This window comes from Vipera ursinii (assembly GCF_947247035.1).
Source record: "Vipera ursinii genome assembly, chromosome: 7".
Classification (NCBI taxonomy): domain Eukaryota; kingdom Metazoa; phylum Chordata; class Lepidosauria; order Squamata; family Viperidae; genus Vipera; species Vipera ursinii.
The window spans coordinates 57,488,982-57,503,521 of NC_139521.1; the positions used below are offsets into that span (position 1 = coordinate 57,488,982).

The 14,540-nt window shown below is 39.7% G+C and overlaps 1 protein-coding gene across 2 annotated transcripts in view; it reads left to right on the forward strand.

Annotated features, from left to right (window-relative positions):
• The window catches only part of CXXC4 (CXXC finger protein 4), a 63,671-nt gene that overhangs the window by 27,372 nt on the left and 21,759 nt on the right, over positions 1-14,540 (forward strand). The window contains exon 2 of one of the 2 annotated variants that reach the window (XM_083367051.1): positions 11,116-11,166. The exons of the other annotated variant lie outside the window; for it this stretch is intronic. Coding sequence (XP_083223177.1) covers positions 11,116-11,166 — 51 coding nt within the window. The remainder of the gene's footprint in view (positions 1-11,115; positions 11,167-14,540) is intronic. 2 annotated transcript variants of the gene reach the window in all.

Below are 14,540 nucleotides of genomic sequence, written 5' to 3' on the forward strand. Positions count from 1 at the left end.
GTTCTGAAGTACCACTGTATTTTTTGAGAGTATAGTAACTTATCTACTAAAAATTTATTTGTTCAAAAAACAAGATTTGTTCAGACAGATGTATGCTGATTTCTAGTAATTTCTAGTAATCACTGTTTTGCTGTAATAAAAAAGGGTGAGATGCTTACAGATCAGTCTCTTTATCTATAGAATTTTTCCCGTCTACTCTTTCATCCCCTTTACATTTTGTCTGTCATTCATACCAGATCATTTTTTTCATTTGCAAATACTATCCACATTGTTTCTGTATATGCTGAAAACTGTTCCAGGAAGTTGGCTTTGTGCCTGATTAATGTGTTAGATCAGTAAGGGCTATACAGATCCAGTTTGTGACAGAAAGCCAAGAACAGGCACGTCCAGAGTACGGAATTGGTGCAAGAAGACTGTGTATATGTCAAACAACATAAAGTTTATTTCCATAAAGTTTGTTTCCATAGCACGTTCTCTGACAGTGTAGTTATTTATAGTATGTAGTAGGAATATTTCTAATCCACCCAATATCACAGATTTCTGCCAAGATGACAACACTAAAACTTTGAACATTAAAATCTGTAAAATAATAAAAAGAATTAATGACACAGGGAAGACGTTAAACTTTGGGTAATAAAACAGTACTATAGAACCAACCTGCCCTAGGACTTTGTTAACAGAAGCAACTAGACTTTAGACTATGAGGGAAAAAAGTCAAGTGAATGAGGCTTGTGCTAGTTACAGAACTATTCATTTTGAGTATGAGTACCTTTGTATTGAATAGAATATTTAATAACTCTACATGGCACACATTCACAATAAATATAATATGTTTGGGGAGCGGAGCTAACCCTGACCCTCAAATCTGATAACTTTAGAAAAGTTAGATGCTAATAGCTTTTCATTATTATTATTATTAATAAGTGCTAAAGAAAAAAAAGTCACCTGACTTTCTCCATCTCTCCTTGAATTTGAACTTCTTAAGATGGAAGGTTATTTATATTGGTAACAAATGTAGGTCAGTCTAGTTTTTTCCAGCTTCACATCCATCCTATTAAAAAAAATGTATGTCACAATGCAAATTTCACACTGCTGGGACATGCAAGTGTCTAATGGGAGAGTTTGCTTTATAAACATTACAATGCCACATTTAGTCCCATGCAATAAAAATATATATCTCCCCAAGTTCTCAGCCAGCATTTCAGCCATCCATCCAGGAAGTCTGGGAATTGCAATCTGAACACATTTGGAGAATTTGTTTGGGAAAGCTGTATTTTCCTCTACAAGGTGATTTGTTTTTAGAGTTATTTGGATTTGTCGGGGAAAAGGTGAGCGAAGCAGAAAGGAAAGAACAGAGAGAAAGTTGCTGTGATCTAACTTTCTTGGGGACAGATTAGATAATTCTCTAAAGGAAATAAGGCCAAGTTTGGGATCGTGGCACAGGGAAAAAATATTGATTCTCACATGCTATTTATGTAATTAGAGTATTTCCTCACAAAGCTGCTATTTATCCTGAAACTTTCTAGGGATATAAGCTTTCCCCTGCATGGTAAACAGCAACTTGAAGAGATTTATTGTAAGGGGAAAAGTCAGAGATTGTTCTACATTGTGGGAGTTCCCAGTTTAATCACACACATACGGATGCACCTCTGATGAATGCACACAATAGCTGCTATATAAAGGGAGAAAAGCAAGACAGATCAAATTACTTCTCTGCAATGGCAATGTATGTATACCTCATACTGATTTCCAAATAAAATAGGCAACTGTGAAGAGCTTTTGTTTTTCTTTTACAGTTTCTATATACTTGTAGAAATCAAGAAAACAAGTGTCTCATTTCTGCATTGATAGACATTGGCTTATTTATAAAACAAGTGGAATTCTATTGTTTTCTTGAATAGAAACTAAAAGTAGTCCTTGACGTACAACCATTTATTTAGTGACCATTTGAAGTTTCAGTGGTTTTGAAAAAAGTGACTAATGACGATTTTTCACCTTTAATGACTGTTGCAGAATCCTCATGGTCACATCATCAAAACTTTGGCCACTTGGCAACTGGTTCATATTTATGACGGTTGCAGCATCCCAGATTCATGTGTTCCACCTTTTGCGACCTTCTGACAAGCAAAGTCAATGGAGAAAACCAGATTTACTTAACAACTGTGTTACTAACATAACAATTACAGTGATTCACTTAACAACTGTGACAAGAAAGGCTGTGAAATGGGGCAAAACTCACTTCACAATTGTTTTGCTTAGCAACAGAAAATTTGGGCTCCATTGTGGTTGTAAGTGGAGAACTACCTGCAGAAATCAACTGATTTCACAAAATATTCTGTGTTTTGAAATATCACAGCTCCACTGGGAATTATGTACAACTGTACTTGTAGTTTTGCAAGTCATTTTTAAAAAAATGTTGCTGTGATAACAGGCAAATTGTTTTCTGCCCTACAATGGATGTGTATTGTTTTTGATATCTTTTGCTATGTTCAGTATTCTTGTCTATAGTAAAGGTGCAAATGGAGTTTCAGGTGGTTTTACCATGCAGTGTTAAGATGGATTGCTAAAGTGAACTGAAGAAGATAGGGTGAGCTTGATCATATGAACCTGTGGGCTGCATGTGAAAGCTAATTATGGTGCCAAAGTTTTTTTTTTAATAATATTTTTGTATTTTTGTATAGCTCTTTTATCTTTTGGTTGTGAACCGCCCAGAGTTTCATATAAGATGGGTACCTATAAATAAATAAAATGCAGAAAACTCTCAACTCACTTCAGTGATCTGCTATATTCTGCTTTTTTATAGTTTCAGGTATGGCAGCCCAATTCTGATTTAGTTTTAGTGAGAACAAAGTATTCCAATAAGATCTTGTTTCTAATACCAAATCATACTAAATTATTTTTTTAACTAAGAGAGATACTTTGTGGTAGATTTCATGGATCATGCTAAGTCATAACATTGCTTGTTTGGTGTTGACTTATTAAGTTGTATAGACCACCAATTAGGTTTTTTTCTCAGTAAACCATGGTTGAAGGATTTCTGTCTTAATACAGTGTGTGATCCAGGCTATTGATCCAGGCTTTTCTGTGTCTCCTTTCTTCCATTTCTAAATGATACTTCTTTTTTGTTCTCTGAGAACAACCCTGGACAGTATGGGAAATTAAAGCAATGTGTGATTCCCAGTTTATTGTTTCAGCTTTTGATGTCTCTTTCTACCATATCATTCATTCATTCATTCATAAAATTTATTGGCCGCCCATCTTACCACAAGGTAACTCTGGGCAGCTTAGAATCATAAAAATCTATCTATCCATATACCTTAAAACATAAATAAGTGAAAAAGCAACAATTAAAATCTAATGGTTAAAAGCTTTTAGGAATTTTGGAAGTATAGTTGCCAAAAATTGGCAATGTCTGTTGCAATGACCTAGCATACATGTATGAAAACTTCATGCGCTATCCAAGGATATACAATTCTCAGGTTCTTGACTAAGAAAACCATTTTGCAATTAAACCCAGAGCTGCTGCATTGCCTGGTCCCCAGAAAGCTACCCAGGATACGACAGCCAATTTAAACAGTCTCATGGGTTGTATGATAGCCTTAAATGTATCCTCCTTCTGTCAGATACAGCACACGGCTTTCCTCAGTGTGAAGCCTTCCAGAATTCATATCCAACATGGCTTTTGGAAATTGTAGTTGTTCACATTTTGAGAGCAGCTGGTTGGAGGAGAGCTAGTGTAGAATAACTTGATCAGGGTGTTTATTTTTCAGCACTATTAGAACTGACTTGAAAAACGAAGTTGATCATATCCATTTTACATCATTAATATTATATGAATCTCTACAATCTATTTCTTTTATGAAAGGAGAAAGAAGGTTCTATGTATTTTAACAGCAACTTCCATCGGAAATGGCTGTGATCACAAAATGACATTATGTATGGTAGCATCTTTCTATGACAGACGTGTCAAACACAAGGCCCGGGGGCCGGATGCGGCCCGCGAAGTGGTTTCATGTGGCCCGCGAAGCCATCCTGGAAACAGTGAGGGAACGGCCCCCACTGCCTTGGCCCTGGCCCAGAGACCCTCCTTCTGCCAGAGACCCTCAGATCTGTCCCACTCCTGCCCAGGCCCCCATAGGCACCCTTGATGCGAATGATGTAGAGCTGGCCATGCCCACCCAGTAGGCCATACACACTCTAGCCACGCCCACCCAGTAGGCCACGCCCACCCTGGCCATACCCACCCGGCCCCCTGAGGGCAACCGCAATGCTGATGCGGCCCTCAATGAAATTGAGTTTGACAACCCTGTTCTATGACTTTAACCAATGTTTAATAGAAACATGTAACTTGCAGTGTTTGCACAATGACATGTCACACATTTTGTTATTCTTCACATTGATATCCATTATCTTAGCTGAATGAAATTAATAATACTGTTGTTTGGTTTGGAATCCCAAGTTTCTGATATTAAAAATCCTCCTCTTCCTCCTCTTCTTTATCATCATCATCATCACAGTGTCAGTGTTATTTAGCAATTAAAGTTCTGCATTCAGATTGGAACTCCAAAATTCCTGAAAGTCTTAAAAATAAAAAAAAAATGGCAAAGTAAATGAAGACTGGAAGCTAGGTATTCCTTAGAAGTGGTTCGTTGTTTTTTCCAGACATCTTAATTTCATGCAGATCTGCAAGTAATCCACATTCTTATCATATGATGCTTTGTGCCAATATTTCACCAAACAGAAAAATGATCTTAATAATGCTAATATGCACTGATGATTATGGCTCCGAAGAGTAGAGCAATATAAGCCCACAGGATATTATGGAACAATTAAGGAAATCCTATTAGAAAATTAACAGCAAATAACCCTCATGAAAGCATTTATGAGGAATGCTCTGTGTTTTCTGTTATTTTTATGGCAAATAATTCAGATTTTATATTAAACTGTTACAATTTACATAAGAACAGAAATATGCACATCAAAATTAGTTTGTATGCATTTCCCAGTCCTATACAGTGTTCTGTATATTTTGTAGGGCAAAGTGCTGTTGAAAAGTTCACTTCGTTTAATATTTTTCAGACAGAATCTTGTTTTGGTAATTGCAAACATTTCAGGAAAGAAGCCTTGCTTATTTCTTTTTTTAAAGCTGAGAGGGATAGCTAATATTTCAGAGGAGAAAGAGAAGGTTCAGAACATGACTGAGTAGTGGGAGAAATAAATAGGATGGAATTTAATGAATGTAAAGTTCTATATCAGGGAGGAAAAACAAGAGGCGCAAAAATAGCATGGTGGAAACCTATCATTGGCATTAGTGCATGTAAAAAAGGATCTGGGTGTTCTTGTAGACCACAAGTTAAACAAGAGTCAATATTATAATGCAGCTGCTAAAACAGGATTATCTTGAGGTGTTTCCACTGGAGCCCAGATTCTTACTTGGCCAGATTCCACTTGGAATGTTATCTCCATTTCTAGGCACCCTAGTTCAGAAGGCACAATAGCAAAATAGAACAACTTCAGAGAAGGGCTACCGTTACAGTGGGGAATCTGGAAATAAACTCTTTGAGGAATGCAATAAGCTTAGCCATAGAACAAATTACTGAGGGAAAGTCAGATAATAGTCTTCAAATATCTGAAGGATTTTTAATAGAAGAGGGAGTGAATATGTTCTGTATTTATTTATTTTATTTTATTTTATTTTATTGCATTTATATACCGCCCTTTCCCTGAGGACTCAGGGCGGTTTACAGGGAGTTAAAAATCAACCATACAAAAGTTAAAAAACCAATTTAAAAAAGATTAAACCAACCCTGTACAATTAAAAACCCCAATTAACCCTGAGGGCAAGATAGAAACAATGAATTAAAACTGCAGATAGTCCTTGACTTACAATGGCAAGCAAGCTGAAAATTTCCATTGCTAAGCAAGACTTGTTAAGTGAGTTTTGCCCCATTTTACGACCTTTCTTGCCCCAGCTGTTAAATGAATCTCTATAGTTGTGAAGTTAGTAACGTGGCTGTTAAGTGAATTTGGCTTCCTTGTTGATTTCGTTTGTGAAAAGGTCGCAAGAGGTGATCACATAACCCTAGGACACTGCAACCATCATAAATACATGCATATTGATATGTGTCTGAATTTTGATCACATGGCCACGAGGATGCTGCAGCAGTCATAAGTGTGAAAAAGTCATGTCATTTTTTTCAGTGCTGTTGTTACTTGACCCAAAATGATTGTAAGTCGAGGACTATCAGTATAAAAATGAATCTTACTCTCACTGTGTCTTACTGATTATTGCAAAAGAGATCAGTAGCTAGGATAGTTCTTCAGTGGTTCTCCTCCTATCTCCTGGGATGCTTGCAGTCGGTGTTGGCAGGAGGACAGAGGTCGACCCCTAGGACCCTCGCTTGTGGAGTTCCTCAGGGGTCGGTCCTCTCGCCTCTCCTGTTCAACATCTACATGAAACCGCTGGGTGAGATCATTCGTGGTTTTGGAGTTGGGTATCATCAATATGCCGATGATACCCAACTTTTCATTTCGACCCCAAACCACCCCAGTGATGCCCTCGATGTGATGTCCCGTTGCCTGGAGGCGGTTCGGGCCTGGATGGGGAGGAACAGACTTCAACTCAACCCTGACAAGACTGAGTGGCTGTGCATTCCGGCATCCCGGGACATTCAAAATATTCCATCTCTTCTTATGGGGGGTGAGTCCTTACCCCCCGTGGATAGGGCTCGCAACTTGGGAGTCCTCCTAGATTCACGACTTACTCTGGAAGATCATATAGTGGTCGTGACTAGGGGGGCTTTCGCCCAGGTTCGCCTGGTGCGCCAGTTGCGGCCCTATCTGGACCGGGATGCCCTGTGTACGGTCACTCATGCGCTCGTGACCTCTCGCCTGGACTACTGCAATGCTCTCTACATGGGGCTTCCCTTGAAGACCACTCGGAGGCTCCAACTGGTACAGAATGCGGCCGCGAGAGTTGTCTTGGGAGTTTCCCGGTACTCCCATGTTACACCTTTGCTCCGCGAGCTACATTGGTTACCAGTTGTCTTCCGGGTGAGGTTCAAGGTTTTGGTTATGATCTTTAAGTCCTTACATGGCATGGGTCCGGGATACCTCGAGGATCACCTGCTGCCGGCGTCAACTCCCCTCCGCCCTGTGCGTGCCCACAGAGAGGGCCTCCTCAGGGTGCCTCCGGTCAGGGAATGTCGACTGGTGGCCCCCAGGGGAAGGGCCTTCTCTGTGGGTGCTCTGGCATTATGGAACCAACTGCCGGTTGAGCTCCGGATGGCATTGGACCTTCGCTCCTTCCGGCACGGGCTGAAGACCCACTTATTTGAACTAGCTGGTCTGGCCTGATGGGGAATATTAGGGTTTTTTAATGGGTTTTTTACTATTTTTATTGTTATTGTATTTTAATTGGGCATTGGTTTAATTTCTTTTTAATTTTTGTACTGTTATTTATATATGCCCTGTTAACCGCCCTGAGTCCTTCGGGAGAAGGGCGGTATAGAAATTGAATAAATAATAATAATAATAATAATAATATATCCACCTCTATTGCACAAGCTGCTCTGGCTTTGGTTTCTTTCTGAGTTCAGTTCAAGGTGCTGGTCATCACCTTTAAAGGCCTATATGGCACAGGACATAGGAGTGTGATGGTTAGGATGCTGGGTTGGAGATTAGCAAGCCCACATTCAAGACCCAAGTGCTACTGTGTGGCAGGGTGAGCTCCCGTCATTCGCTCCAGCTCCTTGAAAGGGACATGGAAGGACACCCCCCCCGGATGTCCCCCGGGCAACAGTGATGTCACCAGTTATTTCTTTCAACCTGGAGGCACCTTAAACTATCCCTCCAATGTGAAATGGGGAAGGGTGGCAAAGGGCTAAGTTATCTGCAGACCAGACCGCCTTTTCCTAAGGACAACTACCTGTTCTACCAGATATATCAAATATGGTGGGCTCACTCCTAGTGCCTTCCCTTAAATATTGCCATCTTATGGGAGCTAGGTAGCATGCCTTTTCTGTAGCAGTCCTTGCCCTATGGAACATTCTTCCCCCTGGAGTTCAGCAGGCCTTTATCCTCCTAGCCTGACTTGGAACCAGTTTTTTGTTTATAATATGGTTGCTTTCTATAGTTTTAACATGGTTCTTATGTTTTAATGTTTGATTGGGAGCTACCCAGCATTTGCTATAAGATGGGCAGCTACATAAATGTTTTAAATAAATATAAATCCCTGTTGCTTTGAAAGACTTCCAGGGTCTTGAAGGATTAACACTTTGAAAAGTGTTGGAGTAGTAGGTAAAACAGAAGTAGAGCTCTTTTTGATATTCTCTTGCTGTTTCCACCATGCTGCTAATATTATCTCTATGATCTCATGTCCCCTGTTGCTTTTGAAAAGTGCTTGTTCAGCTACTTCTCTAATCTCATCAGGATCTTGCTGGCAATATTAGGGTAAGTGACGTGCAATTAGAACATTCTTTTAAATTAATTTTTTTCCCAATCTAAATTGTTTAGGTTTGAGACATACGTAGACTTTTTCAGGTCTTTGATCTGTATGTTCCGTATTTGTTTTCATGGGGGTCTTGTGATCTTTATTGTTTTCATGCCAGCCTCCTTTAAGAGCCCCAAGAGGATTTCATATATCCCTGGAGCTTTCCTATTTTCCACTTGTTTTATAGCCAATCAGGCTTCTTCCTCAAGCACCTTTGGTTCTGCATCATACTCTCTCTTGAATATCATGCCATCTAAGTTGGACTTGCACAGGTTCTCTATATATTCCTTCCATATCGTATACATCCATTTCCATGCTTATTTCTTATGACATTGACATGAGGTTTGATTGTTTCCATGATTTTGTTTTTTTCTTAAATAGATTCCTTGTTCTTCACATTCTCATTATTTTCTGTTATTTGTCTACAGTCTGATGATATACAGTACGTCTTTACTTTTCTCAGCAGAAGTTTTCACCTGGTCTTTAGTGGTCTTTTTCCATAATTATTTCTGTGGCCTTGATAACTACTGTTCTGGCTCTTTTTTATATGGTTTCTTCTTTTATAATCATTTTTTCCAACACTTTCTTAGGCTCTCATCCTGTTGGATCCAGGTCTTTGTATCTATTTGCAACCTGGAATCGATCATATTCTGGAATGAGTTCTAGATTATAACTCATTAAAAGGTAAAAAGGTTCCCCCGCACATGCGTGCTAGTCGTTTCCAACTCTAGGGGCCGGTGCTCATCTCTGTTTCAAAGCCAAAGAGCCAGCGCTTGTCTGAGGACGTCTCCGTGGTCATGTGGCCGTCATGACTAGACGCCAAAGGTGCACGGAACGCTGTTACCTTCCCACCGTAGTGGTCCCTATTTTTCTACTTGCATTGTCACGTGCTTTCGAACTGCTAGGTTGGCAGAAGCTGGGACGAGTAACAGGCGCTCACTCTGTTACACGGCACTCAGGATTCGACCCGCCAAACTGCCGACCATCTGATCGACAAGCTCAGCTTCCTAACCCACTGAGCCACCGCGTCCCTTATAACTCGTTAGGATTGGATATTTTCTAATTCTTCAGTCTATTTCACTATTTCAGTTATTAGTAGCCAGTGGTCTGATCCACAATCAGCACCTGACAATATTTTGCAAATTCAGCATGTAATGTTTCCATCTGTCTATATAAAATATAATCTGTTTAATTATGATGTTGTCCATTTGGAAACATCCAGGTGCAGGGCCATCTTTTGTGTCGTTGAAATCGTGTTAGCAACATATTTTCTATATAGAAGGTTATTGGTTATTTTCTAACATCATTGCATGTTTTAATGCATGGAGTGAAGCATGTTAGAAAGATTAAATGTATTAATCTTTTAGTATATCATTGTGGTTTACCTATTAGATGTGATTTAGCCTGTCAAGCTAATGTTACTAATGGTCTCATTAACAAAAGTAAACATATTGGTGAACTTTCCTTCAGTAAATATGTTTAGAATATGGATAACCATGTTATCATGGGTGTTTCATTTTGGAGGTCTGCATTAAAAGAGGATTAGATATAGTGTCTAGCTAACCTTTTCCAACCTTGTGGCTGGATCCAGTTCACACCACTTCTCAATTTTTCACTATTCCCAAGCAGAATAGTGGCAGATGATCAGCAGCAAAACATAAAGCAATTTCCTTTAACCCCTATCTCTGTTTCCAAAAATGATCATGTTGATCATCAGTGTCAATAATCAGCGTTGAGATCCCCTACAATGGGTGTAAGATGATTTATTTGCCCAGCTTTCTCCTTGTTTTACATGGTGGAGTATAATTTTGTGCATTGAAAATGATGTTAAAAGCAACAAAAAGAGTGCTTAAGATGCTCCATTTTTGCAAGGCTGCTGTCGGTTTCTATCTCTGTATCTGGCTAACTAGGAGAGAGTGATTTTATCCAAAATAAGCCTATGACTATTTTGGAGTAAAACTGACCTTTTTTTGCCTTTGCAGCTGGGGTTTCATGTTTGCATGATACATAGCGTCTCCTTTGACCTACTTATGAAAGTCATGTGAACAGAACCTATCCTGTGAAAAGGCATTATTTAATCCAAATGGGGAGAGATGCAAAGTGCCATTTTCTCTCTCTCTCTTGGGTTAAAAGTAAAGGAGTTCGGCCTCATAAGATGCCACACTGTAATCACAGCAACTTAGTAATGGGGATGGCCTTGCAGCTGAAATCTGCTGTATAGAATGTCTTTTTCACACAGTATTGCGAAGTCTTTGGCCTCCACTATTCCCTTTGAGGTTCTCTTGACAGTCTCATTTTGTTCATATTTATAAAGACATAAGGTTGAATACTGAAAAATCACACCCCTCTGCAATGTGTTGCCCAAGGCAATTTCTTTGAATCATGTTGTGGTGTGGCTGACAATAAGCTGTGAAAGTCTCCCAGTGTAAAGAGCACTAGGTTCCAGATGTGTTGTCCCATCAGGGCTGTGTAGTCAGGCTCATCAAAATACATTTGCTAAGATTTATTCTACTAACATTTATTTAATACCGTGTTGTTATCTGTGTACCAATTCCAGAAAGTATTTTTCAGCTGCAAGTGAGTATTGGGTTTTCCTATCCCACACTGTTTTTCTCTCTCTTTAGAAATTACATTTCTGTGAGGGAGAAGTCAAAACCCACTTTTTTCCCTGTCAGGTGAGCAAATTGATTTTTAAAATGCTGATGATATTTTTCTGTTGTGGTGCTAGTTTACTGATATCTATTTTTTCAGGGTGCACAGTTTTCAAATGCAGGCTTATTAGATTTTAACTGTTTTAAATGTATCAGAATTTCTGTATATTTTATTGTTCCATTAGAAAAAAGAACTTTGAAACTATTTCTAAATTTTGCCTTCAATTCAAAGAAACAGGTGTGTGTATCTATAATTATTATATATATGGTACCTTACATACTTTTCTATCCTTTTCATTTAAGTGAGGGAAAATCACATTTAACAAGATATATGAAAAAAATGATATACAAGAAATTCAGTCTAAAATAAGAAGTATGATATTATATAGGGATTTTTAATGTCTTTAATGCATGTTATTGAAATAAATTTATGGGAAAACAGAACGTGTGTTCTCCCCACTTATTTCTGAGTATGCAGTTTTCACATATCATTATTATCAGTGCATATCTGAAACACAGTTCTTTTTCTGGGTGTTATTTGTTTATTTATAAAAAATATACAATTCATAGGCAGCCCAGTTCCCTGTGTTTCTTGGCAATATTAATTGAACGCTTTAAAAATTCTTTATGCTTTTGCAAAATAACCATGCTAATTTAGTAAAAGCTATATAGAAATTGTTTTTATTGTTATAAAAAATGTTATAAAATAGCAATTCATTAAATTGTTTGTGTTGGTGTGAGTGTGTAAATTGCAGAATAACTTCAGCTATTAGGCATTATTAAAGAGAATAAATAGAAGGAATTACAGTAATTTGATAATAGAGTTCCATGTCTGAGTTGGCATGCTATGATTTGTTCTGGGTCAATACAGAAATTACTTCCCTAAGTCTTTACTGTTATACAAATATAATGGGGATAATAACTTAAAAAAAAGTCTACCATAGTCAATTGCTAGCTGGGAATTCTGGCACTTGTGGACCTAGCACATTTGAAGGGCAACAGGTTGGCTGCTATCTATCTGAACAGCATATTAAAAATATTGTGCAATGATCTGCTTACAGTTTTCTTATGATGTTGGGAAGTGGTGCAGCGGTTAGAATGCAGTACTGCAGCTACTTCTGCTAACTGCCGGCTGCCGTAGTTCGGCAGTTCGAGTCTGACTGGCTCAAGGTTGACTCAGCCTTCCATCCTTCTGAGGTTGGTAAAATGAGGACCCAGATTGTTGGGGGCAATATGCTGACTCTGTAAACTGTTTAGAGAGGGCTATGAAGCACTGTGAAATGGTATAAGTCTAAATGCTATTCCTATTGCTATTATCTTTCATTGTAAGTTACAGGAATTATTTCTAATACAGCCTTTAAAGATATGATAGAATGTGCATATTAACAATACAATATATTTGGTATTATATGCGGGGCCTCATTATCCCACAAAAAAATAAAGTATAATCTAAAAATATTCCTGGGCACATCAAGTTGCTATCTTCCTTTGAGACTGTCATTTTAAAAACAAAAAAATTACATATAAAAAACTAATAATTGACTTAGTGAATTTATTTTATCATGAAGTTTAGGACTTGAAAATGTTGACATCAAATGTAATTCCAATAGTTCTTGAAAAAAAATGAGTTATATGGCATTATTGCACAATAACAAATGTTATATTGTTATTATATTTACCATGGCTGTTATTATACTCATTCCTATTTACCAATGTTCCCCTAATTTTCTTATCCTAAAAAAAGTTTTTGTTTTCTATTTCTCATGTCTTTAGAATATCTTTATGTATCTACAAGTATTTTGTACTGTGTTTTTCCTTTGTTCTCCAGCATGATAGATGGAGAATCCACGAATGGGTTAAATCTGTCTTCCTGCCCAATTAGACTAAGTCTGTCAAATTTGCCACGCCTCTCCTGGGCCAGGATACCTCCCAGTCATGACTTAGTCTGTGCCCAGAATAGACGTGATAATTTTGGCTCCCAGTTTGCACACTGAATTCATTGAGCAGGTTGTATGGTTCTTTACTTTCCATTCGTGAATTCTCCATTTCCCTCTCTGCGCTTCCCAGCCACTGCAGAAGGCCCTCTTCACAGGCCTTGGCCTACATTCCTTCTTCATCTCTCTAGCTGTACTGGCATCAGTGCAGCTCTTAACCGCTCGGTGGATTTTCCTCTCCCTTTGCAGCTTCAAACTCCAGGAAGCATTTGGCTTCCCAGCCACTGCAGAAGGCCCTCTTCACAGGCCTCGGCCTACATTCCTTCTTCATCTCTCTAGCTGCGCTGCGATCAGCGCAGTGCCATACTGGGTAGAGGTGCCCTTCTTACTCTGCAGTCTCCAGGAAGCCCCAGGCCTCCATCCCTTATCGTGGCATGCTCGTTGCGGGCACCATTTTGGAAGCCACATGGGGAGGTTTTCTCTGGAAATCCTCTGCTGCCTTTCAAGCGTGCCTGTAACAGATTTCCTTACCGGCTCTCCCTATCGTCAGCCTAACCCTCCTAAGTGTTTTCCTCAGTAGTGGCCACCATTTTAGGTGCTGCTATCGCTCCAGGTGCGGCCTGTCTCTGCCAGCCGCAGGGGCGTGGAGTGCACGTTTCTTTGAGCTAGAGGAATTAGAGCATATTGCCACCCACTCCTTGACTTCATAGGTAAAGCAGGCGCAGGGATTCTTTTATACTTCTTTTCTTCCAGCCTCTGCAGAAGGCTCTGAGACCAGAGTTCTTCTTTTGGCATCAAGGCCATAGAGCGATAATATCGCAGGCCACACATTTGAGGTTACAGTGGCCATCAGTTCCAGCTGTTCCTACAACATCAGGTTCAGTCACCTTTACCTCGCCTCCCTACCTACATTCTCTGGACAAGCCTCTCAGAAATGGATGGTCAATTACAGGAGGCAACAGTTATAGCCCTAGGACCCGGCCTAGGTGTTTCCTCGTCTACTCCAACAGACGATGTGTGCTGGCCATGCCATTCTTGGCCTTGCCGCCACCAACTAGGACTAGTGAGCTGGCCGTTATCACTGAGATGATCTTGCCACCACTAAGTGAGCTACGTGTGAGCTGGCCATTATCACTGAGGTGATCTTGCCGCCACAGTAGACCTGTCCAGTGCACCAAAGGTGCTTTCAACTGGTATTACGGCCATCAGGAGCATTGCAGGTATGCCAGTGTCCATTAAGTTGGTTCCTGCAGCCACCATTGCCCTAGAGCACTTGTTGATTCCTGTGAGGTGGCATACAGCCACAGGTCAGTACTCTGCTCCTCTACTTGAGATCCCTCTCAGCATACCACTGAGATGTCTCCCATTGTGATGGTAGACAACACGGCACCTCAGTCTTCGCATGGTGCCCCCAACACTTCTGGGCAGCCAAAGCACAAGTCCTCCAAGCTGGAGGCCGCTGGG